The sequence below is a fragment of the Saimiri boliviensis genome, chromosome 15 (assembly GCF_048565385.1).
Source record: "Saimiri boliviensis isolate mSaiBol1 chromosome 15, mSaiBol1.pri, whole genome shotgun sequence".
NCBI lineage: Eukaryota > Metazoa > Chordata > Mammalia > Primates > Cebidae > Saimiri > Saimiri boliviensis.
In genome coordinates, this window is record NC_133463.1 from 27712348 (window position 1) to 27739461 (window position 27114).

The following is a 27114-nucleotide window of genomic DNA, read 5'->3' on the forward strand; positions in this document are numbered from 1 at the left end:
AAACCCAGGTTAAATTTAATAATTACTAAACAAGCCATTTTCCTTTTAAAAAATACATTAACAGCTTAGAGTTCTTTTACACTCACAGAATACTACTGACTTTCACTCTCCCTCACAAAAATAATGAAACATAGATATATTTTTTAAATGCTGTCACTAGAATACAATGTTGTCACAGGATAATGTTTTCCCACTGCCGCACACAGACAAAACCAAATGCTGAGGAAAAGTCAATATAATTATTCTCATATAGAAATAGGTCATGTAGAAATATTCTCCAATAACCAAAAATCAAATTTAAAAGCAATAAACTAAGAATGAGATGTAAATGCTCATTTGGACACAACTAAAACTATTTTACTAAGTTCAAAACTTTAAACTAGGGAATTAGAAATGGATCATATTTGCCTATACAACTTCATACCCAACTGACCATAAAATTCCATGTGGAAAATATCAAATTTTCCAAAATCACAATCAAAGGAAACTTTCTGTTCTCATTGGACCAACACCCTCTTGCTTGTTAACATATGTCAAATGCTCTTTGTGCCCTTTCAAAGAAAAAAAAGAAAGAAAGAAATCTAACTGATATAAAGATACACACTATTTACCTATAATCATGGGCCAGATTTTCAAAACTATAAATGTACGTATTTTTTGACTAGTCATTTATTTAAACACATTATTAAATCAGAACCAAAACATAAGGAAAAATAGAAATTGGCAGGACCATTAACATATACAAAGATTGGTCAGTCTTTCCAAGAAATTTATTTCAAATAATGCAGTGCCTCTATCATAGGAGGGTCCACGTCATTAAAAAAAAGTCAAAAGCAATCTTGAATAATTGGAAGCCTTCTGTCAGACTGTATAATGTCAATTTTTTTTTCTAGTACTGTTTCTCCTACTTTTTATCACCTGGTACAGATCTATGAGCACTTATCACTCCTTACTAATAAATGTCCTTTGCAGCATTTTTTTTTTTTTTTTCCAGAATAGGGCACTTGCATCTGCACTTAAAAATCTGTTCAGGAAGATATCCTTTCTCCTCAAGAATATCCTTAATGGTACCTAGGAAACTCTGGGCACTTTTGAAAGACTACTGACCAAGATGAGTTTCTTGGTAGCAGAAAGTACTTCTATTCTCTTGAAATTTTTTAGCCAGACCTCTTTCTAAGATTATCAAACCATCATTTGCTGGCATTAAATTCTTCACCTTTAGATTCTTCATCTTCCTTTTGATTTAAGTTGCCACATAATGACTTTACTTTTACTCAAATCATATTAGATTCTCTAGTATTCCTTTCTTATAGCAATCCTGCACCGACATAAAAGCTGCATTTTCAATACAAAATAAAAAGGTATTTCGCAAAAAATGAAAAGTGTTTGTGCTAGCTGGCGTAACTGCAGCAATAGTTTCACAGATTTCCTTTTATATTTTTTACAATAGTCTTTATGTTGAATTCATCTTTCTTGAAAGGGCAGACAACTGAAGCTGCAGAACTCAATCTACGGTACGTATCAAGCAACTCAACTTTGTCTTGTAATGTCCTGGCTTTTTTCTGCTTCTTGGAACCACTTCTAACATCACTCTGTATGGATTCTGTGGTGTTATTCAAGGTTTAAAGGGCTGAGTGCGGTGGGTCACAGCTGTAATCTCAGCACTTTGGGAGACTGACGCGGGCAGATCACTTGAGGCCAGGAGTTCAAGATCAGCCTAGCCAACATGGTGAAACCTCGTCCCTACTAAAAATACAAAAATTAGCAGGACGTGATGGCGCATGCACCTTTAACCCCAACTACTCAGGATGCTGAAGAGCAAGAATCACTTCAGCCCAGGAGACAGAGGCTGCAGTGAGCTGAGACAGTACCACTGTACTCCACACTGGGCAACAGACCACGACTCCATCTTACAAAAAAAAAAAAAAAAGTTTACAGTATTTTACAGTATTGCACTAAGCCCAATGACAAATATGTGAGAACTTTTTATTGCAATACAGTCATACTGGAGAGAGGAAATGCTCACAAGGAGATGATTAGCATCACACAGCATTTTAAGCAGAAACTCACAACACAAAAGCTCACCGCAGTAGCAATAGAAGGTGGCCACCAAATTATTACAGTAATATACTATGTACTACAGTTAACATTATGCAGTTATAATTTAATACTGTATCTTTATGTATTTATCTCAGCTATGAATGTTGCCATGTGTGGTCCCTAAGCCTTTGTGTATGTAAGTTTTAACAAATTTTACCTTTTTGGTTTTGGGGTTTGAGACAGACAGGGTCTCGCTCTCTCACCCAGACTGGAGTGCACTGGCATGATCATGGCTCACTGCAGCCTCAACCTCCCGAGCTCAAGTGATCCTCCCACTCAGCCTCCAAAGCAGCTGAGACTACAGGCACATGCCACCATGTCTGGTTATCTCTTTCTTTTCTAGAGGTGGGGTCTGGAACTCTTAGGCTCAAGGAATCCTCCCACCTTGGCCTCCCAAAGTGCTGGAATTATAGGTGTGAGCACCATTCCTGGCCAAATTTTAACTTTTCATAATAAATTTATGTATATTCTGTGGTAGTAAATAATAAAATATACTAAAATCTACATAATTTCTATTTATTCATGACATACCTTTTTCTTCATTTTTTGATATTTCTAGGCTACATGGTTCATCTGCAAATTTTTTTCAAATTGTTGCAAATCTCAAAAAAATTTTCCAATATAGTTATTGAAAGAAATGGAACCCACTTAGTTCAAGCCGATGTTGTTCAAACTGTACATGTTAAAATACCTGGTGAGATATCACATTTTTAGAAAAGTCTGCATTAAGTCTCAAATCATCAAATTCACCCTGCAACAGCATTCAACCATAAGTGAAGAATGTTTTCAGAGCTGGTAAATAACAATATATTTAATTTATTCAATGGGTTTTTTTTTCATTTATCTGCAGGAATCTGTATTTCAATTCCTATCACTGTTTGCTCCTAATTCAACGGTTTTCAGTTCAAACATGAATCGTTAAGAAAAAGTTAAAATGCTGTATTCACTACAATGTAAAAAATAATAGTAAAACATTAAATAATACAAAAGTATTATGTTATCAAGAACTATTTAAACACCCCCTTCCAAGACTCAGTACAGCAAAAAAGGACAATTTTATGATTCAGTTTTAGAAGACAATATACATGGAGCAATTATTCTCTCCTTAAAATTCCCTTATTTAAGAAAATGTTTATTCTCTACTGCCATGAGGGGAAATAACTTGCCTATTTAGTTTATTAATGCATCTCTAGCCAGGTACCTGCAATGTGGTTCCATACAGTGGAAGAAAATACTTGCAAATCATATATCTGATAAGGGATTAATTTAGAGAACATATAAAGATATTCTACAACTCAAAGAAAAAAACTAATTTAAAAATGAGCAAAGGACTTGAATAGGTATTTCCCCAAAGACATACAAATGACCAATAAGCAAATGAAAAGACACGCAACATCTCTAATCATTAGGAAAATGCAAATTAAAACCACAATGAGATACCACCTCGATTCTTGTTAGGATGGCTATTATCAAAAAGCAAAAAATAGTTAAGTGTTGATGAGAATATGGAGAAATTGGAACCTTTTTGTATCACTGTTGGGGGTGTAAAATGGTGTGGAAATCAGTACGGCAGCTCTCATAAACTTAAACATAGAATTACCATATGATACAACAATTCCGCTTCTAGGTATATACTCAAAATAACTGAAAGTAGAGACTCAAACAGGTATTTGTAAATGCAGGTTCTTAGCAGCATCATTCATCATAGCTAAAACGTAAGAAGTGTTCATTAATGGATAAATGGATAAACAAAATGTGGCATATACATAAAATGGGTAAATAAATTCAATCTCAGAAGTGAATGACTAAATAAATAAGGAATTTGATACATGATACACATATTGTATATGATTAATCTTGAAAATATTATGCTAAGTGAAATGAGCCAGACACAAATGACAAATATTGAATTATTCCATTTAAATGAGGTACCTAGAATAGTCAAATTTGTACAGACAGAATAAGTAGAGTGGTGGTACTATTGCACAACAATGTGAATGTACTTAAAATTAATGCTACTGAATTTTACATTTAAAAATGGTTACTTTTTGGAATATTAATAGTAATTGTTTTAAGCAAAATGGTATAGTTGATAGAGTTTTGTATCAAGAAAGGATCAAATTGAGGCACTGATACTAATTAACTGTATGTTCTTAGGCAAGAAATTTGACCTCTCTGAGACTCAGTTTTACCATCTTTGAAATGAGAAGATTGTAATAGATGTCAATGTTTCTCTTTATTCAAAACATTCCATAGAAGCACATCTTAGATGCCAGAACTAAAGCTGAAAAATTAGTCTAACATGAATCAGGTGGAGATAAGAGAATTATCATCCCATTTAAGTCTTAGTATTTTAAGGTATTTAGTTAAAGAGAATGTTAATCACAAAAGCAGACTGATGAACACAGTTTTGGAAGGAAAATCTATCTCCAGGTTCATTAAAAACACCCAAATATAGCTTCTTGAAGCCTCAAACTGTGTTATTATTAAGAATAGGGCAGTCGAATAAACATCATTGTAAGTCCTAGAAGGTTACTTATTTTCTATGTTTGCTCGTAAGTATTACTGACATTTTTTTTTTAGACTTGAAGGTCCCAGGATCCATTAAAACTGAAAGAATTTACTCTGCTCTCATTTTGAGCCAGGGCAAATGATCCTTTCAGTTTTCAGTTCCAGGGAGGCAAAAGGACCAGTATTTGCCTCACCTATCCTTCAGATACAATATCAGTATCTACCAGCACCAAGTTCTGTATCTTCTAATTAACACTGACTCAAAGATTCCACAAAAACATTTTTCTCCTACAGATATCTGTTCAATAACTTTGCTAGTTAAAAACCAACATTTGGCACTGTGCTAAGTAAAAAATGGGAATTTAGAAGTCCCTCAATCTTAAAAATAAATAGGTGTTTTCTCACATTTCTCTGAGAATAAAAATGCCTCATGATATATATAATAATTAGAGAAGAAACATTATTCTGAGGCAGAAATCCAAGTATAAACTTCTCATATAAAAGCAGACTTTGATTAAATAAAAAAAAGAAATTTTGAGCTGCCCAGTTACGGCTGGCTCACAAAGTAGTTAACATCCTTGAACAAACTGTTCAAGCATTAGACAGATGACAATAAACCAAAAGTATGTCATAAAGACTCAGTAACTGGGATATGTCTAAGACTCCACCTAATGCTAATATCCACAATTTTAAGATCAGTATTACAATAATATCTACATATTATTAACTAATACTAGCAGAGTTCAGATTTATTAGCTAGCCTGTCAATCCATGGAAATTTACTTTACCTACAGGCCAGCAGCAAACTGGGCCTTCAAAACTGATTAACAAAAGATAATATATGTTCCCTTCACTCCTTCAAGTTATAAAACAATCAAAGATGTTCAAATCAGACAATCCACCATGAAAATCCTGTGAGGCCAGTGTGTGACTTTGGACAACTTCTTTAACTTCTTTGAAATTCAGGGAGAGTTTATAAGAGAGAATATCATCTTACCTCACAGGGCTGTTATGAAAACTATTAAACTAGGTACCCAATACTGTATAAAATAGTACAGTATACTCTCTCAGATTATACCCATTCTTCGATAGCCTGCTTAAAAGTTACCCCTTCATGTTCTCCATCACTTTCTAAGCCAGTATTTCTATACTCCAAACTTCCAAAATATATTGCATATATCTCTCTATAAATAAAATCACATGTTTGAGCCCTCAATTATAGGACAAAGTGAATTTGAGACTATATTTTGGTTAGACTTTTAACAAATCTGAACATAAAGAAATGGGACTAATGAATATTTAATTAACTGGTTTAACTATTTTTAAGTGCTCATATTAAAATGCTTAGATATCCTCGCTTATGGACAAGTCTAAGCTAGAGTAACTTTCTAAATTCTCCCCCTACTGTATCCAGTGATAGATACATGGATATCTGTCTCATATATTAATGTCCAATTCTAACAAGGCCTCATCTCATCAGCTATCTCTGATGTCCCAGGGAAATTGTCTGCTTTCTTTAAACTTACAGGACATACTGCTTAAGGAGTATTTCATTGACTTCAAACTGTACTAAAACTAATCAATATCTCAATTTATTTAGTTTTGTCTTTTTATTTTCAAGTTAGAGTTACTAGTAGATTCATTAAACATGTTTCTTACATTTATTAAGGAAAACAATTTCAAGAAACCATTTCAAATCAACATACTTCCATAAAGCATAGCAAAAATATCACTAAAATAACACAGCAGTAGTCTTAACTACAAAAAAGAAAAACACATCCAAAAACTATTAGCATTCTGTGATCTCATGCTTTCAGTATTTAACTGGAATATTATTTCTAGATGTCTGCAGGCATATTTTAAGTAACATTTGACAGTATTCATAATAACCTCCAAGGATCCTTAAAATAAGCCTTACTTATTTAAATATTCATTTAATATAAAGAAGATAATCATTTTGAAAAATGTGGATTTTTTAAAAAATTAAGAATTTTCTACAGTAAACTATACTGTTTACAATAAAAGTATTTTAGTCCTATAAATGATAATTTAACCAGCATATAACTGAGATAATAGTTGACAAATACCTATTAAAATTGATATCACTATATCAACTGTGACATATTCCAGTTTATTTCTTAATAGATTAGAACATAAAAGTTGGCTCAAATGCAACATACCATGTATGTATGCTAACAAAAAGTTAAATCCATTTCTATGTAACATAATAAACAACATATGGAGGAGTAAGGACAAAATGAAATTTATCATTAGAAATTAAGAATAATAATTTAATAATCATTTCATTTTATAAAGGAATTGGTACTAAGATTTAACTACAACTTTTTAAAACTTTTTCTGTATCAGCAGTCAAATTTTCTTGAAAATATGAGCAATTATTTTACTAATTTCATTTTTAAAGTTATGTGTTATTAAAGAAACACTGTTAGCAACTGAAGTATTTTAGTTAAGAAATTAGCTGGGCATGGTGGCTTACGCCTGTAATCTCAGCATTTTGGGAGGGTGAGGTGGACGGATCACGAGCTCAAGAGATCAAGACCATCCTGGCCAACATAGTGAAACCCCATCTCTACTAAAATACAAAAATTAGCTGGGCATGGTGGCATGTGTCGGTAGTCCCAGCTACCAGGGAGTCTGAAGCAGGAGAATTGCTTGAACCCAGGAGGCAGAGGTTGCAGTGAGCGAAGATTGCACCACTGCTCTCCAGCCTGGCACCTGGTGACAGAGCAAGACTCTGTCTCAAAAAAAAAAAAAGAAAGAAATTAATCCTAATTTTCTAAAGGTTATGTCACTTTTAGTAAAAAACTAATAGAAAAACTATCTTGCAAAAATAAGCTTACTAATGAGAATGCAAAAGACATATTCTAAATAATTAAAATAATTCACATTTTAAATGGGAAAGTTGGCTCACTAAAAATTAATTTCATATATTTAAACATTTATATATTTAAACAATATATTAAAAGCATTCCTTTAAACTAAAAATTTGTAATTGATAATTACTGGCTCTTTTTGTAAATCTCTTTGAATTTAAGAAAATGTGACCATCAAATATAGCAACTCAATCCTGAATGAAAATAGTGAGCTACAATCAATTTCTTACAAAATATATCTGCCAGACATGTAAATACATTCTAACTCTATATAATGAGTATACTTTTGTCAGTGGTTATGAATATATATGAAATTACTACTTAATAAATACTTTGGCCTTGATATTAATTTGTAACTTTTTAAAGTCTTTATACCATCTTGAAAAAAAAAAGGCACTTGCTCTTACAGTTCCTATTATAATCTGAAGTAGTATTTTATATATATACACAACATGAATTAACAGTTATTACCCCAATAACAGTTATTATTGTCACAAAAGACACTATGAACTAACAGATTCCAGAAACTTAAAAAAAATTTTTAGTGTCTCAGTAAAAGTACAAGTTCAGATATTTTTTCTAAAGTTTTGTATAAAACTAACATGGGCATAAGACAGAAACATTTGGGGGTTTTTTCCCTCATAAAAAAAAAAAAAAAAAACGGAAATTAACATGTCACATTTTACCATGTAAGACTTACCAGCATGTGGGGAGTTTCAGAAGTTTACCGTAAAGAGCAGTGCTGAAAGAGGGAATAATCGGTACAGGTAAGCAGTAAGATCCACTGCAATCCAAAGATGTTAGTCCCGCCTGGAAACCAAATATCTAAAACAAACAAACAAACAAAAATCAGTGTTCATACAGACAAAGTTTTAATAAGCACAGCATGAAATACTTCACTTTCAATTTGTTGTACAACAGCTGCACACTAAATAAGTTCCAAAGTCTTCTACCACTTCCCAAATTCTTTTATATAATCTGACTGTAGGTCAAAAGATATTTCAATATACAGTATTTATTTCACATCGTTGAAAGATCAATGCTTTTTTGACTAATTTTTTAAGTTTCACATTTTATTTCCACACAGATTCCTCATTTAGTGTTTTATTATTTGCTAAAATATACATTTTTCCATAAACATAAACATCTGACTGCATTTTCTACGCTACAAACTACAAATTTTATAAATTAATGTTAATATTTTATGACTAAAAGAACATTAACTACAAGAAAAACTGTTTAAAATGTATTTTGTCTTCAACTTGTATAATGTACAAACAAAAAGGATATTGAAAAATATCCTAAAATGTTTCTTTCCACTTTCTTTTGTGAAAATAATTGTGGGATTGAGGTTGTAAACCCCAGAAAATTTGGTACATGGAATAAATTACTCTTCATATGTACAAGCATGTTTATGCTTAAAGCAAGCAGATCATACTACAAAATTTTATAAGCAATCCCTGAAATTCCTGGCTACTACATTTGTTATAATAGGAAGAAACAATGTAATATTACATGTTACAAGAATACTCCAGAGAACTGATGATATTTCTGCTTCAATTATTTCTAAAAGAACAAAGGATAAACACCTCACAGTAGAAATACACACATGGATACAAAACAAAGAATTACTGTTTTCCAGTAAATGTAAAAGTAGCTTCATCTCAACATTTATCTTTAGTTATAATTTTTATCCCTTGGGTTTATAAAGCACTGACTTCCATATCTCTAGGATTAATTAATATTAACTGTAAAGTTCTATAATAAAATGTTTAACATTTCTTCATAACTGATTTTCAAAATACCCTATTTAATGAGCATAAAACAATTATCAATTTCTTTTAAAAATTAAGCTACTTCCAAATAGTTTCAAAAAGCTATTATGCTCCTAACATTCATCAAATTAACAACGTCAAATTATTTCTTATACACTCAGTTTTGAGTGAACAAAACAATGTTTTAGAAATAAAGCATTATTAAAAATTACATTTTCAAGGAAAACTGCATTTCAAAGGACCTACTTATCTAATTACTATCAAGGAAAATAATAATGATGTACCCATCCATACCTATAATGTGCTATTAACCAACAGACAAGAATATAGAATTGAGAAAAAAGGAAAAAGATATGTTTCTGATAATGAAATAATTACTTAAAATTATAACTTAAAATTAAAATATTTCACATTAATTCATTTTGAAGACCTGTTCTGGGCAACAATATATACAAAGCACTACACTGGTTACCGTACAATTTCAGGATTTCTTATTTCCTCATAAAGACCCAATATTCAAAGGATTCTGGAATTTACAGTTATTAATATAACAAAACAAAACACATTCCTGAAATAATGTCCAACTGCCAAATATTTCGAGTTAAGAATAAAGATAATATTTTATCACATCGTATTAACTATGCTTAACTAAGAACTCTCTCAAAGCCACTGTCGAATTTTCCATCAAATGTCCCAACAATATAATCACAGACACTATCAACTATACTAAGGAAACTGGGTGTAGAGGAGATCCCTGCTTGTTGTCTGCAGAATTACAAAGGGCTTTGGGGTAACTGTATACTATTCTACCATTTTTTTAAAAGACTTTATTACGTTTTTGTGTTGTCTAGAGATGCTTCTAAAAAAACACTCAAGCAGATAAAAATTACAATGAAAGAGAGCCTACTGGACAAAGAAGTTATCTACTAAATATTGCCAAAATATTATGACTCATATTTTGCTTCTTCTATTATCCACCAAATCAAAAATAACTACAAATAAATTTTTAACCTAGCTCTTTTAAATTACAGCAATCAGATATATAGATTTACAAAACCTATGGAACCTAATAATTTGTCAACATCCCTTGACAAAGACTACAAATACTTAATTTGAAAAAGCAGAACCAGCACAGTATAAACTGAAGTTGCTTACGTGATAGTTCACATATTCAAAAATTGGTTTGGTAAATGTTGCAAACTAATAGTCTAGAGCAGTAAAAATGTGTGAAACAACAAGCATAACTACCAACAGAAATTTTAGCTAAAGGAAATTATAAAGTTGAGTAAAAGGACTTACATATCTCATTAAATGAAAAGTTAAACAGTATCAGCACTTATTTTTTAAAATCCCAATTAGCAAATGATAAAAATACATTATCAACATTTTAACATCTTATGACAAATGTTCTTGAATTAATATCTCAAATAGAAGAAATTGTAATTGATTTAGAAACATTATAAAGCAACTTACTTCTGAAAGATTTTGCCAGAAATTATTGTCAGAAATTAGAATTTGTAATTTTAAAAAGACAAAAGTATAAAAAGCACATGCTAAGTATAAATGAAAATAGTACATCACAATTGTGATATACAATAAATCACTTTTGTTATTGCCATTATTAAAAAACATGGTATAATAATATACTCAGCATCATAAAGTTTGTCCCTTTATGCATTTCCTTTATTTCAAAAGCTGCTATGTACACAATAATACATTGAAACACAAAAACTAAAGAAAGAATAATTGTAACTAGAATTGTACAACATAATAATGAACATCTTATGAAGAAAAACTCTTCAGGGGAAAAGAATGAAATCAAAATTAACCACAGAACTTTAGAGCTCAAACTGCTTAGAGATTATTTAACTCAATCATCTCATTTTACATGTGGGAAAAATGAAGTCCAAAAGGATTAGGGACATCTCTGAAATTATATATTGCTGTAACAGTGATATGATGCTTCATTTAATGTAGCTCATCTATTAACTCACAATTTCACCCAATCTTCCTTCCTCCCTCCCATTGCCTCCTTCCCTTCACCTAGAAAGGAATGGTTGATTCTCCACTTAAAGAGAAATAAATAATCTTTCTCATCACCACCTTCCCCCTTCAATCATCAGTAAAACTACATTTCTCTCCTTTTATCAGCAAATATCTTGAATGCATAGCCAAGAGCAGCGATCCCCAACCTCTTTGGCACCAGGGAATGGTTTCATGGAAGACGATTTTTCCATGGACTGGAGGTCGGGAGAACGGTTTCAAAATAAAACTGTTCTACCTCAGATCATCAGCCATTAGATTCTCATAAGGAGCGTGCAACCCAGATCCCTCACATGTGCAGTTCACAATAGGTTCACTCTCCTATAAGAATCTAACACCACTACTGATCTAACAGGAGGCAGAGCTCAAGCAGTAATGCTTGCTTGCTCTGCTGTTCACCTCCTGCTGTACAGTCAGGTTCTGTGGCCCAGGGATTGGAGACCCCTGCTTATTCTTATCTTGAGATGTTTAAATTCCAGAGTTGGACTGGATTGTCCAAATCTTGTTCACAGTTGCTGTTTTTACTGTGACTTGAGAAATCACAGAGGTTGGGGACCCCTGGCCTAGAGTGTGCTATAATGTTTCCATCACCTATTACTTCCTAAACCCTCTCAACCTAGTTTTTGTTGAGGTATCTATTGAAACAAAAGAAAATTCTGGACTAACACGTGCTATCCTTATGTTTTCCTCCAATGGAGGGCAAAAAAAGTATTTTCTCTTGATTTCATTTCCAACAGCAATTTAAGCAAGTAAAATTATCAATACATTCTGATTTCATTTTCACCACCCATAATTTTAAAAATAAGAATAGTGACATGCTGTCACTTACACTGTTCAAGAAATAAAACACATCAGAATACATAAAAGATGCTTGCAACTTGACAACAGAAAGACAACACAATTTTAAAATGGGCCAAAGACTACAATAGATATTTATCCAAAGAAGATATACAAATGACCAAAAGGTAATAAGCACATAAAAAAAGGCTGAGTAGCATTAGTCATTATGGAAATATAAATCAAAACCACAGCGAGATGCCATTTTATAACAACCGTTAAGATTCCTAAGATCACAAAGACAGACAATAATAAAAGTGAAAGAGTTAGTGAGGATGTGGAAAAACAGAACCTCTCACTTATCAGTGGTAGGATAATAAAACAATTCCTTAAAAACCAGTTTGGCAGTTCCTAAAAATATTTTTAAAATACCATATGACCAGGCAATTCCAAACCTAGGTATATGTACCCAAGAGAAATGGAAACTTATGCTGGCATAAAAATTTAGACATGAATATTCATAGCCATATTATTCGTAATAGCCAAAAAGAGGAAACAACCCAAATGTCCATCAATCAATAAATGAATAAACTGTAATAGTATACCCATGCAATGAAATATTCAGGCATAAAAATGAAGTACTTTTTATAAGTCTCACATTTAGGTCTCTGTTCAATTTTAACTTTTTTTTTTATAATATGGTGTTAAGGGTTTAACTTCATTCTTTTGCATATGCATTATCCAGTTTTCCCAGTGTCATTTGCTAAAAAGACTGTCCTTTCTCTTTTAACGGTCTTGACACTTGGCAAAAATCATTTGACCACATATACAATGGTTAATCTCTGGCCACTGTATTCTTTTCCACTGGTCCATATATCTGTTTTTACACCAGTACCACACTGTTTTGACTACTATAGCTCTGTAGTAAGTTGTGGAATCAGTAAGAGGAAGTCCTTCAGCTTTGTTCTTTTTCAAGTTTGTTTTGGTTATTCGGGGTCCCTTTAGAGTCCATAAGAATTTCAGCATGAGTTTTCCTACTTCTTCAAAAAACATTGGGATTGTAATAGAGACTGCATTGAATGTGTAGAACAGATAGCATGGGCAATATTAAGTCTTTTAATTCAAGAAGATGAGATGTGCTTCCATTTATGTATATCTTAGTTTCTTTCAGCTCTGTTTCGTGGTTCTCACTGCAAAAGTCTTTCACTTCCTTGGCTAATTCCTAAACAATAAACCTCTCAGAAGAAAACAGGACAAAAACCAAGTATAACCTACAAGCCAAATCCCACACTGCTTGTTCTGGGATACCCTATAAGCTAAGAATAATTTTTACATATGGACATTTTTATAATCAACATGATGATGGGAACAGTTAAGTTGAAATCCCAATTAGGTAAAATGTTGTCCTCCAAAAATAATTCCATTCTTCTTAAGAATAAAACTGTACCACCCGGGTAGGGTGGCTCACATCAGTCCCAGCACTTTGGGAGGCTGAGGTGGGCAGATCATGAGGTCAGGAGTTCGAGACCAGCCTGGCCAACATAGTGAAGTCCCATCTCTACTAAAAATACAAAAAATTAGCCAGGTGGGAACCTGCAATCTCAACTACTTGGGCAGGAGAATCTCAGCTCCTGAGGCAGGAGAATCGCTTGAACTGGGAGGCAGGGATGCAGTGGGCCGAGATCATGCCATTACACTCCAGCCCGGGTGACAGTGCAAGACTCCATCTCAAAAAAATAAATAAATAAAAGAAAAATAAAATTGTATTACCCAAAAACTGTACTCAGTTATTATACTTTGAATATTATAAACTCAAAATTTGTAAAGTTTGTTCTCTCTTCTTATTTAAGTTCCTACATATTATCTTCAATTTTGCCACTTGGTCCACAAAGCCTAAAATATATACTGAGCCTTTAGGCAAAATTTTGCTGACCCCTGCTACAGGGTATACACTGAAAATTGGAAAAAATGGGTGGTAAGGTAGATGTGCTTTCAAATGTATTACATGCCACTGCTTTCCAAAATAAATATACCAATTTATGTCACCACCAGACATATATAAAAACACCATTTCCTCCAAATCCCTTGAGATTTTCTTGAGATCAAAAATTAGCAGATCCAAAGAATCCAAAGGGTTTTCATTCTACTCTTCTTGTTCTGTCTGAAGTATTTATTGTAGATGATACTTATGAATAACAAGGTCTTAAAGTTATATACTATTCTACAAATTACACAATACAGTCACATTACCAAATTTTCTACTTCAAATATCAGATGCCTTGAAACTCTTAGCTACTTGATACCATACATGTTCAAAGGATGAGTTTGCCAGATAAATAAAGAGGATTTGGTAATCCACAAGAAAGTGTCATCTTTCAGAGATAGGAGGTTGAAGAGATGTTAGGCAAAGCACACAAAATTTCAGTTAGATAGAAAGAATAAATTTAAAAGATCTATTGTACAATATGAAGACTATAGTAAACAACAATGAATTCTATTTCAAAAATTAATGACAGCAGATTTAAACTGTTCACACCACAAAAATGGTAAGTATGTGACGTAATATGTATGTTAGTTGGATAGAATGAGCTATTTCAAAATGTATACATCTTTCAAAACATGTTATAAACAATAAATATATACAATTTTGTCAATTACAAATAAAAGGAAAGTTTCATCTGCATATTTTCCTTACATATCCATCCCAACTCTCCCAATTGGTAAATCTGATTACATGAAGTAGGAATTATGAATCATTTATCTTATCAATACAGTCAAAGTTAAGTGTACAAAATTAAAATTCAAGCATTTAAGAATTTAACTGAAAATTACATATGGACTAAAATGCAAAACACACAAATCCTCTACTGTATGACTGCAACGCTATAACACTAAAAGAAAAACTTTAAAAACTTCCTCAATGGCTACTGAAATATGAACTGCTATAAACTTTATAGCAAATTGGTAAACAGAGTCACGTCACAATAGCCATATAAACAAAAACTCTCTACCAAAATCCTTAAAGTATTAAAATGTCACAGAAGTATGGAAATGAAATATTCAAGAAAGACTCGAGGCTTTATTTTCAAAAGTATTTAGTATTCTTGGCCGAGTGCAGTGGCTCACATCTGTAATCCCAGCACTTTGGGAGGTCAAGGTGGGCAGATCGACTTGAGGCCAAGTCGACTTGAGGCTGGTTTGGGACCAGCCTGACCAACATGATGTGACCCTGTCTCTACTAAAAATACAAAAATTAGCTGGGCATGGTGGCATGCACCTGTAATCCCAGCTACATGGGAGGCTGAGGGAGGAGAATCGCTTGAACCTGTGAGGTAGAGGTTACAGTGACCCAAGATCATGCCACTGCACTCCAGACTGGGTGACAGAGTAAGACTCTGTCTTAAAAAAATAAATAAATAAAAATAAAAAATAAAAATAAAAAAGGTTTAGTACTCTTAATGCCAGTGAATGGTTTTCCTACGCATATTATGCCATTCCCACTCTGCCTACCACCTTACTTCTTGAGACATTAAACTTATCCATTATGACTCTATTCAAACAGGCCAAAATATAAAAGAAAACTAGACAGCAAGTGTAGCAAAAATCCTTTTTCCAAAATATAACTGCATCAGTAGTACACTATAAATAACTTTTACAATACACTGGAAATGTGAGTTTTAACATACTGACAAGTTGAAATGGTGAACAACTATTCCAATAAACTTTATATCAGTAAGGATGGTGACTATATTGATGACCAATGGTTTTGGTGACTACTCTCCTTGAGTATAGAGATGCACTTTATTTATCTATAAGCCAAAGTCAGTGTTTTATATTGATTGCATGTTAACTGATATTTGCATATATTGGGTTAAATAAAATATATTATTAACATGAAAAAACAAGGCAAGTATTTTTAACACTGATATCTGATATTAAAGTTGTACCAGCTGGGCACAGTTGCTCATGCCTGTAATCACAGCACTTTGGAAGGCCGAAGCAGGTGGATAACCTGAGGTCAGGAGTTCAAGACCAGCCTGACCAACATGGCGAAACCTCATCTCTACTTAAAAATATATAAAAATTAGCCAGGCATAGTGGCTGACACCTGTAATACCAGCTATTCCAGAAGCCGAGACAGGAGAATCGCTTGAACTCGGGAGGCAGAGGTTGCAGTGAGCTGAGATCGCGCCACTGCACTCCAGCTTGGTCAACAGAGGGAGACTCTGTCTCAAAAAAAGAAAAAAAAAGAAGTAAAAGGAAGTGTTTCAGTATTTTTAAAAATTATACATTTCTGCCTGGTGCAGTGGCTCACACCTGTAATCCCAGCACTTTGGGAGGCTGAGGTGAGCAGATTAAGAGGTCAGGAGATCGAGACCATCCTGGCTAACATGGTGAAACCCCATCTCTACTAAAAATAAAAAAAAAATTAGCCAGGCATGGTGGCACATGCCTGTAGTCCCAGCTACGCAGGAGGCTGAACAAGGAGAACTGCTTCAACCCGGCAGGCGCAGGTTGCAGTGAGCCAATATCGTGCCACTACACTCCAGCCTGGGCCACAGAGAGACTCCATCTCAAAAGAAAAAAAATTATACACTTCTATGTAGTAATTGTGACAATAAACTAAAAAGTATAAGTATAAAATATTATCTTTATAACTAGGTTTTAAAAGTATCTCTGCTACTCTCCATAGGACATAACACATTATGGTAGATCACTAAAATAATGGCCCCAATGAGTCACACTTCCCTGTGTCCACACCCTTTTGCAATGTGATCTGTTGCTCTTCCAAAAAGGAGCCATCCTTGAGAAAAAGGGCTTTGCAAAAACAATCAAGAACCAAGAAAACATGTTTTTCTATTCTTCATGGTTTGAAAACAGTCAAATGCTAACATCTTCTATTTACATACAGCTGCAGGTGATCTAAAATTGGTATCTTGAAATTGGTTTATTTTTGTATTACAGATATACAAACACTTAAAAACTTAAAAACTTCCAACTGTATAGCATAAACTAATTGGGTCAAAAGCCTATTTGTGGAGTCCTCTAATCTTTTGATACATTACAGAAAATTAGTGCTTTTTTGGTTTTTTTTTTTTTTTTTTTTTTGAGATAAGGTCTATTGGCTCTATTGGCTAAGGTGGAGTGCAGCGGCACAATCACAGTTCACTGCAGCCTTGACCTCCCAGGCTCAAGTGAATCTCCCACCTAAGCCTCCCAAGTAGCTGGCACTACAGGTGCCCAACCACAACACCTGGCTAATTTTTATATTTTTTGTAGAGATAAGGTTTCAGCATGTTGCTCAGGGGGGTGTCAACCTCCTGGGCTCAAGTGATCCACCCACTTCAGCCTCTCAAAGTGCTGAGATTACAGGTATTAACCACCATGTCCAGCCAGTACTTAATTCTTAAATTCAACTTTTTATAGTTTTCTTTTGTTCATAAAACAGAAGTTGATTGTGTATACACTATTTCTACTTAAATCATACATCTCTGTTTGCTTAGCTACAACATGTATTGTTAAACATTTGCAGTTATTGCTTGTATATACCTTCACTGGATGTATTACTTATTTTTTAAAAACTGAAAGAGCTGGGGACAGCTACCAATAATTTTACATAACTAGATGGATGTACCCAAGAAATACTGCCCGTTCAGTTCCACATCACCACAATACAACAAATATCACAATAATTTTTGGTTTCCCAATGCATATAATAAAAGTTATGTATACACTTCTACTGTAGTATATTAAGTGTGTAATAACATTATGTCTTTAAAAAAAAACTTATATACATTAAAAAAACACTTTATTGGCAGGGCACAGTGGTTCATACTTGTAATCCCAGCACTTGGGGAAGTAAGGCAGGGAGATAGCTTGAGCTCAGGAATTTGAGACCAGGCTGGGCAACACAGCAAAACCCAATCTTAACAAAAATACAAAAAATTAGCTGAGCACGGTGATGTGTACCTGTGGTCCCAATACTTCAAAAACTGAGATGGAAGAATCACTTGAGCCCAGGAGGTGGGGTTGCAGTGAGCTGAGATCGTGCCACTGCACTCCAGCCTGGGTGACAGAGTGAGACCCTGCCCTCTACCCCTTACAAAAAGTACTTTATTGCTTTAAAAAAAAAAAAATGCTAATGACCATCCCAACCTTCAGCAAGTAATAATCTTTTTGCCTCAATGTTTGTGGCTGTTTACTAATCAGGATGGTGGTTGCCAAAAGTGGTGGGGGTATCTGTAGCAATTTCTAAAAATAAGACAACAATGAAGTTTGCCATATTGGATAAATCTTCCTTTCATGAAAGATTTCTCCACAGTAGGCAATGATGTCTGATTGGGGTTTGATGGCATTTACCAGTAGTAAAACTTCTATCAAAATTGGAGTCAATCCTCTCAAACCAGGCCATTACTTTATCAACCAAGTTTACAGAACATTCCGAATTCTCTGTAATCATTTAACAATGGTCCCAGCATCTTTCCCAGGAGTACATTCCATCCCCAGAAATCACTTTCTTTGCTCATCCATAAGAAGCAACTCCTCCTTCATTCAAGTTTTATCATGAGATTACAGCAATTCAGTCACATCTTCAAATTCCACTTCTAATTCTAGTTATCTTGATATTTCCATTACATCTGCAGTTACTTCCTCTATGGAAGCTTTGAACCCCTCAAAGACATCCATGAGGATTGAAATCAACTTCTTCCAAACTCCTGTTAATGTAAATAGTTGACCTCCTTCCATGAATCAAGAATATTCTTAATAGCATCTAGACTGATGACTCTTTTCCAGAAGGTTTTCAATTTGCTTTGTCCAGGTCTATCAGAAGAATTGCTATCTATGGTAGCTATAAGCCTTACAAAATATATTTCTTAAATAATAAGACCCCAGATTCAAAATTACTGTTAATCCACAGGCTGCAGAATGAACGTCACGTTAACTGGTATGAAAACAACATTCATCTCCTTGTATATCATCACACATGTAGGGTGACCAGGAGCATTGTCCTTGAACACTAATATTTTGAGAGAAGTCTTTTCAGGGCAGTACATCTTCACAGGCTTAAAATATTTAGTAAACCATGCAATAAACAGATGTACTGTCATTAAGGCTTTGTTGTTCCATTTATAGAGCATGAGTGGTGAAGATTTAGCATAGTTCTTAAGGCACCTTGGATTCTCAGAATGATAGATGAGCATTATCTTCAACTTAAAATGTCACCGGGTACTTTAGCCCCTAACAAGAGTCAGCCTGACTTTTGAAGTTTTGAAGCAAGGCACTGACTTCTCCTCTCTAGCTATGTAAGTCCTAGGCAGCACCTATTTCCAAGAGAAGGCTACTTCGTCTATACTGAAAATCTGTTTAGTGTAGCCACCTTCACCTATTAACTGAACTAGACATGGGTAACCTGCTGTAGTTTCTATGTCAGTACTTGCTGTTTCACCTTGCACTTTCATGTTATGGAGATGGCTTCTCTTACACTTCATGAACCAACCTCTGCTAGCTTCCAATTTTTCTTCTGCAGCTCTCTCAAGTCTCTCAGCATTTATAGAACTGAGAGAGTTAAGGCCTTGCTCTGCATTTAAGGGAATGTTGTAGCTGGCTTGATCTGCTATCTGGAGCACCCAAACTTTATATCAAAGATAAAGCTGTTTCACTTTCTTGTCATTCCCGTGTTCACTGGAGTAGCACTTTTAATTTCCTGGAGACTTTTCCTTTGAATTCACAATGTGGCTATTTGGCAAAAGAGGCCTAGCTTTCAGGCCTCATCTTGGCTTTTGACACTCCTTGTTCACTAAGCTTAATTATTTCTAGCTTTTGATTTAAAGTACAGTTGTGGGACTCTTCCTTTCACTTGAACATTTACAGGCCATTGTAGGGTTATTAATTGGCCTAACTTCAATACTGTTGTATCTCAGCGATTAGGAGAAAAGAGAGAGAGGGGGAAACTGGTCAGTAGAGAACCCAAAACACACACAACATTTACTAATTAAGTTCACTGTCTTAGATGGGTGCACTTCTTGGTACCCCAAAACATTACAATAGTAACAGCAAAGATCAGTGATCACAGATCACAATAGCTAAAATAATAACGAAAACTTGTAGAATACTGGGAGAATTACCAAAATAAGACACAGAGACACAAAGTGAGCACATGTTATTGAAAAAATGGCACCAAAGCCTTCCTTAATGCAAGGTTGCCACAAACCCTCAATTTGTTTTAAACACACACACACACACACACACACACACACACACCCCATGAAGTACAATAAAGTAATGCAGGATAAAATGGCATATGCTTGTATTTAAAATAAATTTCCCTTGCATCAAGAAATAACATGAATTCAACAAAAGTGACAAAAAGTGTTTTAAGCCCTCTTTATGCCTCACATAAACACTCCCTTCAAAAAAATCATGAGTCTTCAAAGCATCCATATTAAACTAAGTGCTCTTTCACATTGCTTATAAAAATTACCATCAATGGTATATCAAATTATTCAAGTTACAATTAACCATTTATGAATAACAAGCTACTAATCTCACACAATTGAAAAATCTTTAAAATAAGTATATTTTTATTATTTTACTTCATTGGAATAAATAAAGCTATCTTAGTTCTTATTTAAATCTTACCTTTGAGAGTACTATTTCTCTGAAATTACAACTTCAAGAAAAAAGAAACTTATCTGATGATCCCAAAGCCAAACCCACGCTAACAAACAAGAAAATTCACTTTTCATACCTTAAGACAGCAGTGTACATAACAATAATGAAGCAGGTTATCAGAAGGTTGAGTAAGGCTGCTGACCACATGCACCAACTGTTCAGCATACATGGGCACTGAATGTTCCAGATTAATTTTATCCACCAATATTTGAATGGATGGTAAGGGCCGAAGAGACTGGAAGTTTGTAGTATTCGTGAAGTTACTGGAGTTCTGGAAAATAACAGGGTTCACTTTATATTTTAAAAGTGGAGCAGTGACTGAATTGCAATTCCCTCTATTCAAGCTTGAGACCTGCACATCTGCGGTGATACCAAATCAATCTAGAAATGATGCCTTTCTACAGAAATCTCTTGCTAGAACCAAATAACAAATGTCTTTCTATACATTTTAAATATGTCCCAGACTTCAAAGAATGCATATTTTTTGCAAAATTATTGCCCTTTTAGCTCAAGTTGTTTTTCTTTTTCAATCAACTGGAATAGTATCACTATATGCCTCAGTATGATGAAGATATTTTATTAAGCTTAATTATTCCAAAATGTTTTCTAGATACCCAAAAGTCAGAATCTTTTAATCTCTTTTATTCACATTTAGCTCACTAAGGCACTAAATGGACTAAACATTTCCTGTTTGCAGGAAAGAAAAATTCCTGCTCTCTATCATGTCTACTAGCAATACACATCTTCAGGGCTAATAAAGTTGTAAGAATTTTGAGGAGGGCACAGTATTCTCAGTTTTACAGAATCTTTCTCAGCTTTCAAATAAATACAGGTAAGTTTCAAGATGTCCAGCACATACATCCTGAGTAGCAAGTGACCCCTGTCCCAGAACTCACTCATTCACTTCCTTAAAATGCTCTACTTACGGTTCTCAATGAGGAATGCCATGATTTTTCTATCCAGAAGAATATGATAGAACAGTTTCATTGCCTTGTCTGTCTTTCATTGTCACAATATTGGCCTTTAGAAGGCATTGTCCAAAGATAGTAAATGCTACATAATAATTCTCCAATCCATAAAACCAAAAGTGCTATTACTGAAAATCACTGTGCTTAAAACTAAGTTGAAAATATAATCCTGATTTTTTACTCATTACTAATAATTTTTAAACCACCATTTACTTTGGAACTACATTCATTCCTTTTTTAAGTGACTTTTTTTTTTGGAATTGCTAAGAAATAACACAGAGTAAAGCACACAAATCTGAAGGGTAGAGCTGAATGAATTTTTACATCCATAACCACCACCCAACTGAAGGACTCTATAAGGCTCTCCCATGCCCCTTTCAAGGCAATACTAAATCCTCAACAGATGTAGCTAATCACTTTAATTGCCATACATTAGTTTTCTCTCTTCTTGAACTTCATATAAATGAAATAATACAATATATAATTTTTCACTCAATATTATACCTGTGAGAATTATCTATATTGTTCATTCTTTCAGTTCACATTTTTATCATTATGAAGTGGCACTCTTTAATCCTAGTGAACTTCTTACCTTAAAATCTACTTTATCTCTTAGTAAAATAGTCATGTTATCTTTTGGTTAGCATTTAAATGGTATATTTTTTCCATCCTTTTCCTTCAAACCCGTGTCCTTATGTTTTCCGGTTTCACAATTTAATTTGGTGCTTTTTAATGGATTGAGGTCTCTTTTGAAATCTTCCACCTTTTTGTCTTTTTCCTTAAACAATTAGTCATAAATTCTATGTCTAACAATTCTAATACCTTAATCATCTCTAATTCTATTTCTATCACGGATTTTTTTATTACATTTAATTCAATTGGTTCTACTTTTAGTATACCTCATAATTTTTTATCAAGCAGCTGTTATTATGGATAAAAAATTATAGAGGCTTTGACAATGCTGTCTTCCCCCAAAGTAAGTTAACTATTCTTTGGCAAACAGACAGAATACAAGTATATCATCATGGTCCTATCCAGGAATGGAATTAGGCTTTCTATTTATTTTTAGTCTATTGAAATAGACTAATCTATTTCAATCTGTACTTATTCGTAGGGTGCAGCCCTTATAAGTTTTCAAAGGAAGGTCTCAGGTGCTAATGTAGCAGGGTCTGAACTCTAATTGTAGATACACAGCACCATGCAGATAGTACAATTTCTACTTTGCTTTCTGCTGGGTTTCCTAAAGTCTTGCATTATACATAGGCAGCTTAGGAATTAGCCAACAATCTAAAGAAAATTTTATACAAATTTGTGGGTTGCCTTCTGAGTGAGGCCTCCTTGTTAGCATTTTTCCCTTTGAGGAGCATACGGGAAGACTAGACATGGCTAACAAAAGAATCTCTATGCTTGAAGATATCTCAGTAGAAAATGTGAAAATTGAAAAGCAAACCAGGAAAAATAATTCAGAATATTTAAGATCTGTGGGACAACTCCAAAAGATGTAACATATACATAACAGAAATTCTACAAGGAGAAAAAAGAGAGAAAGAAGCAGAAGAAACATCTGAAAAAATAATGACTGGGAATTTCTTCAAATTAAAGTCAGACATCAAACCAGAAACCCAGGGAACTCAGAGAACACCAAGAAGGATAAATGCAACAACAACAACAACAACAAAAATCATATGCTGACATATCATTAACACACCTTACTTATAGAGGAACAATGATACAAATTACACCTGACCTTACTCAAAAACCATGTAAGCAAGGAGTAAAACAAAGTATTTTAAGAGAAAAATACCCCACAAACCTAGAATTCCATACGCCATGAAATTATCCTTCAAAAGGAGAAAAAAAAAGACTTTCTCAGACAAACAAAAATTAAGAAAATTTGTATCCAGTACATCTACCTTAATAAACATGTTTAAAAAAATTCTTCAGAGAGAAGAAAAATAATAAAGGTCAGAATTTCACATCTACATACAAAAACAGTATCAGAAAGGCCTAAGGTAAAATAAAAACTTTTAATTTTTGTTATTCTTTTTTTTTTTTTTTTTTTTGAGACGGAGTTTCGCTCTTGTTACCCAGGCTGGAGTGCAATGGCGCGATCTCGGCTCACCGCAACCTCCGCCTCCTGGGTTCAGGCAATTCTCCTGCCTCCGCCTCCTGAGTAGCTGGGATTACAGGCACGCGCCACCATGCCCAGCTAATTTTTTGTATTTTTAGTAGAGACGGGGTTTCACCATGTTGACCAGGATGGTCTCGATCTCTTGACCTCGTGATCCACCCACCTCGGCCTCCCAAAGTGCTGGGATTACAGGCTTGAGCCACCGCGCCCGGCCTAATTTTTGTTATTCTTAATTGATCTAATACATGTTTCTTCAAAATAATAATAGTAATATGTATTTAATTATGTATGCTTGTGTGTGGCAGGCATATGAACACTTACATAAAAGTAAAATGAATTACAGTAATGATACAAGAGAAAGGATGGCAGAATTAATACTTCTTTCATTATAAGAAACTGACTACCTGTAAAGTGGTATGGTGTTATCTGAAAGTGAACTGAATTAGTTGCAAACATATAATGCAAATTCTAGGATAAACGCTAAAAAGAAGTATAACAGATATGTTAATAGAGGAGAAAAAATCAAATCACATAAAATGCTGAATGAAAACCACAAAAGGCAAAAAAGAGTGGAAGATAAAATCAGGAACAAAGAACAATGGCAAAAAATAGAAAATGGCAACAAGTATGGTTGATATTAGTCCGATTACATCAACAATACTTTCATATCAATGGTCTAAATCCATCAATTAAAAGATAGATTGTCAAGGCAGATAAATAAGACCCAACTATATATTGTCTATTAAAAAAACTTACTTTTAAAAATTTTTCTTATGTATTTATTTATTTGAGACAGGGTCTCACTCTGTCACCCAGGCTGGAGTGCAGTGTCGTGATCACAGCTCATTGGTCTCAACCTCCAGGATTCAGGTGATCCTCCCACCTCAGCCTCCCAAATAACTGGGACTACAGGCACACGCCAGCATGCCTGGCTAATTCCTGTATTTTTTTTTGTAGAGACAGGGTTTCACCCAGGCTGTTCTTGAACTACTGGGCTCAAGTGATCAGCCTACTTCTGCCTCCCAAAGTGCTGGAATTACAAACATGAGCCACCACACCAACTCAAAACCCACTTTAAATATAAAGACAAATGTAGATTTTTTTAAAAAAATAGAGAAATATATACCATACTAAAACTAACCAAAAGAAAGTGGGAGTGGCCATATTAATTTCACACAGAACAAAAATCAGACCAAGGAAAGCTATCAGAGATAAAGAAGGGATTAAGTAATGATAAAGGTGTAATTCTGTAAAACGACATAACAGTCCTTAACAAGGATGTGTCTAAAGGCACAGTACCAAAATTACAAAGCAATAAATGATAAAACTTAAAGAATAAAATGACAAATCCACTGTTTTAGATGGAGACTTCAATATCCCTTTATCAGAAATAATCAGCTCCAGCAGATAGAAAAATCAGTAAGGACATAATTGAACTTATAATCAACTGGATATAATAAACATCAAAGGACTGCTTCATACAGCAACAGCAGAGTACACATTCTTCTAAAGCGTACATAGAACATTCACCAACAGATCACATTCTAAGTCATAAAACAGACCTACACAGTTTAAATATAAAATAAATCATACACTGTCTGCTCTCAGACAATAATGGAATGAAAGTAAAAATCAGTAACAATAACATAACTTAAAAATGTCAAAATACTTGAAAATTAAATAACATGCTTCTAAAGAACACAAGACAAAGGGAAAAAAACTCAAGAAATAAAAAATAATTTGAATTAAATGAGAATGAAAATACAACTTATCGAAATTTGTAGCATGCCGTGAAAGCAATGCTTAGAGGGAATTTTATAGTATTGGGTGCATATATTACAAAAAAAGGAAAACCTAAAATCAATCACCTAAGCTTACGCCTCAGGAAATTAGATAAATCCAAAATAAGAAGAAAAGAATTAAAATTAAAACAGAAATCGATGAAATTGAAAATAGGAAATCAACAGAGAAAATAAACAAAACCAACAGCTAGCTCAATAAAAACCAGTAAGCCACTCTAGCCAAGCTAAGAAAAAGAGTAAGATACACATTTCTAATGTCAAAATGAAAGAGGAACACTGTTACAAATCCCAAGGACACTAAAATGATAATTTTAAAAATACTATAAACAACTCTATGCCTACAAATTTAATAACTTACATAAGATGGACCAATTCTTAAAAGATACCAGCTGATGATGCTGAGTATAGTGATGACCTTTAGATATAACACCAAAGGCACAATCTATAAAACAAAGAATTGATATGCTGGACTTCATTAAAAATTTAGAATTTCTGCTCTGCAAAATAGAAGAAAATTAAAAGACAAGCCACAGATTGGGGGAAAATATTTGCAGAAGACCTATTTGATAAAGGACTATTACCCAGAATATACAAGGAACTCTTAAAATTCAATATTAAGAAAATAAACAACTGTATTTAAAAAAAAAAAAAAAAACAGGCAACAGATCTGAAGAGATGCCTCAGCAAAGATATACAGATGGCAAATAAGCATACGAAAAGATGTTCCACACCCTATGTCATCAAAGAAATAAAAATCAAACAATGAGACAACACTTCACATCTCTAAGAATGGCAAAGAATCAAAGTCCTGACATCAAATGTTGGTAGGGATATGGAGCAACATATTCATTGCTGGCAGGGATGCAAAATCATACAGCCACTTTGGAAGACAATTTGGCAGCTTCTCACAAAACTAAACATAGTTTTAGCATACAATCCATCAATCACATTCCTTAGTATTTACCCAAAGCAGTTGAAGACATGCCCATACCAAAACTTGTATGTTGACGTATGTGACTGTTTTACTCATAACTCTCAAAACTTGACAGCAACCAAGATGCCCTTCAGTAGGTGAATGGATAAGTAAATTGTGGTACATCCATAATGGAATATTAGTAAGTGCAAAGAAGAAATCAGCTATCAAGCCATGAAAAGCCAAAGAGGAATCTTAAATCCATACTACTAAGTGAAAGAAACCAATGTGAAAAGGTTACATACTATATGATTCAAACTATATGACAGTCTAAAAAAGGCAAAACTATGGAGACAATAAAAAGATCAGTGGCTGCCAGTGGTTAGGGAGACGGGGGGATGAATAGGCAGAGCACAAAAAATCTGGGGAGAATTGAAACTACTCCATGTGATACTGTTATAGTAGAAAATTATACATTTGTCAATAATCATAGAACATAAAACACCAAGAGTGAACGCTAATGTAAA

At 33.8% G+C, this 27114-nt stretch overlaps 1 protein-coding gene across 10 annotated transcripts in view; it reads right to left on the reverse strand.

Annotated features, from left to right (window-relative positions):
• VPS13B (vacuolar protein sorting 13 homolog B) overlaps window positions 1–27114 on the reverse strand; it is an 805060-nt gene that overhangs the window by 671865 nt on the left and 106081 nt on the right. For all 10 annotated transcript variants that reach the window (XM_074386816.1, XM_074386811.1, XM_074386814.1 and 7 more), the window contains 2 exons: window positions 20850–21044; window positions 8206–8330 (listed from right to left, as the gene is read on the reverse strand). In XM_074386816.1, the coding sequence (XP_074242917.1) occupies window positions 8206–8330; window positions 20850–21044 (320 nt within the window). The remainder of the gene's footprint in view (window positions 1–8205; window positions 8331–20849; window positions 21045–27114) is intronic.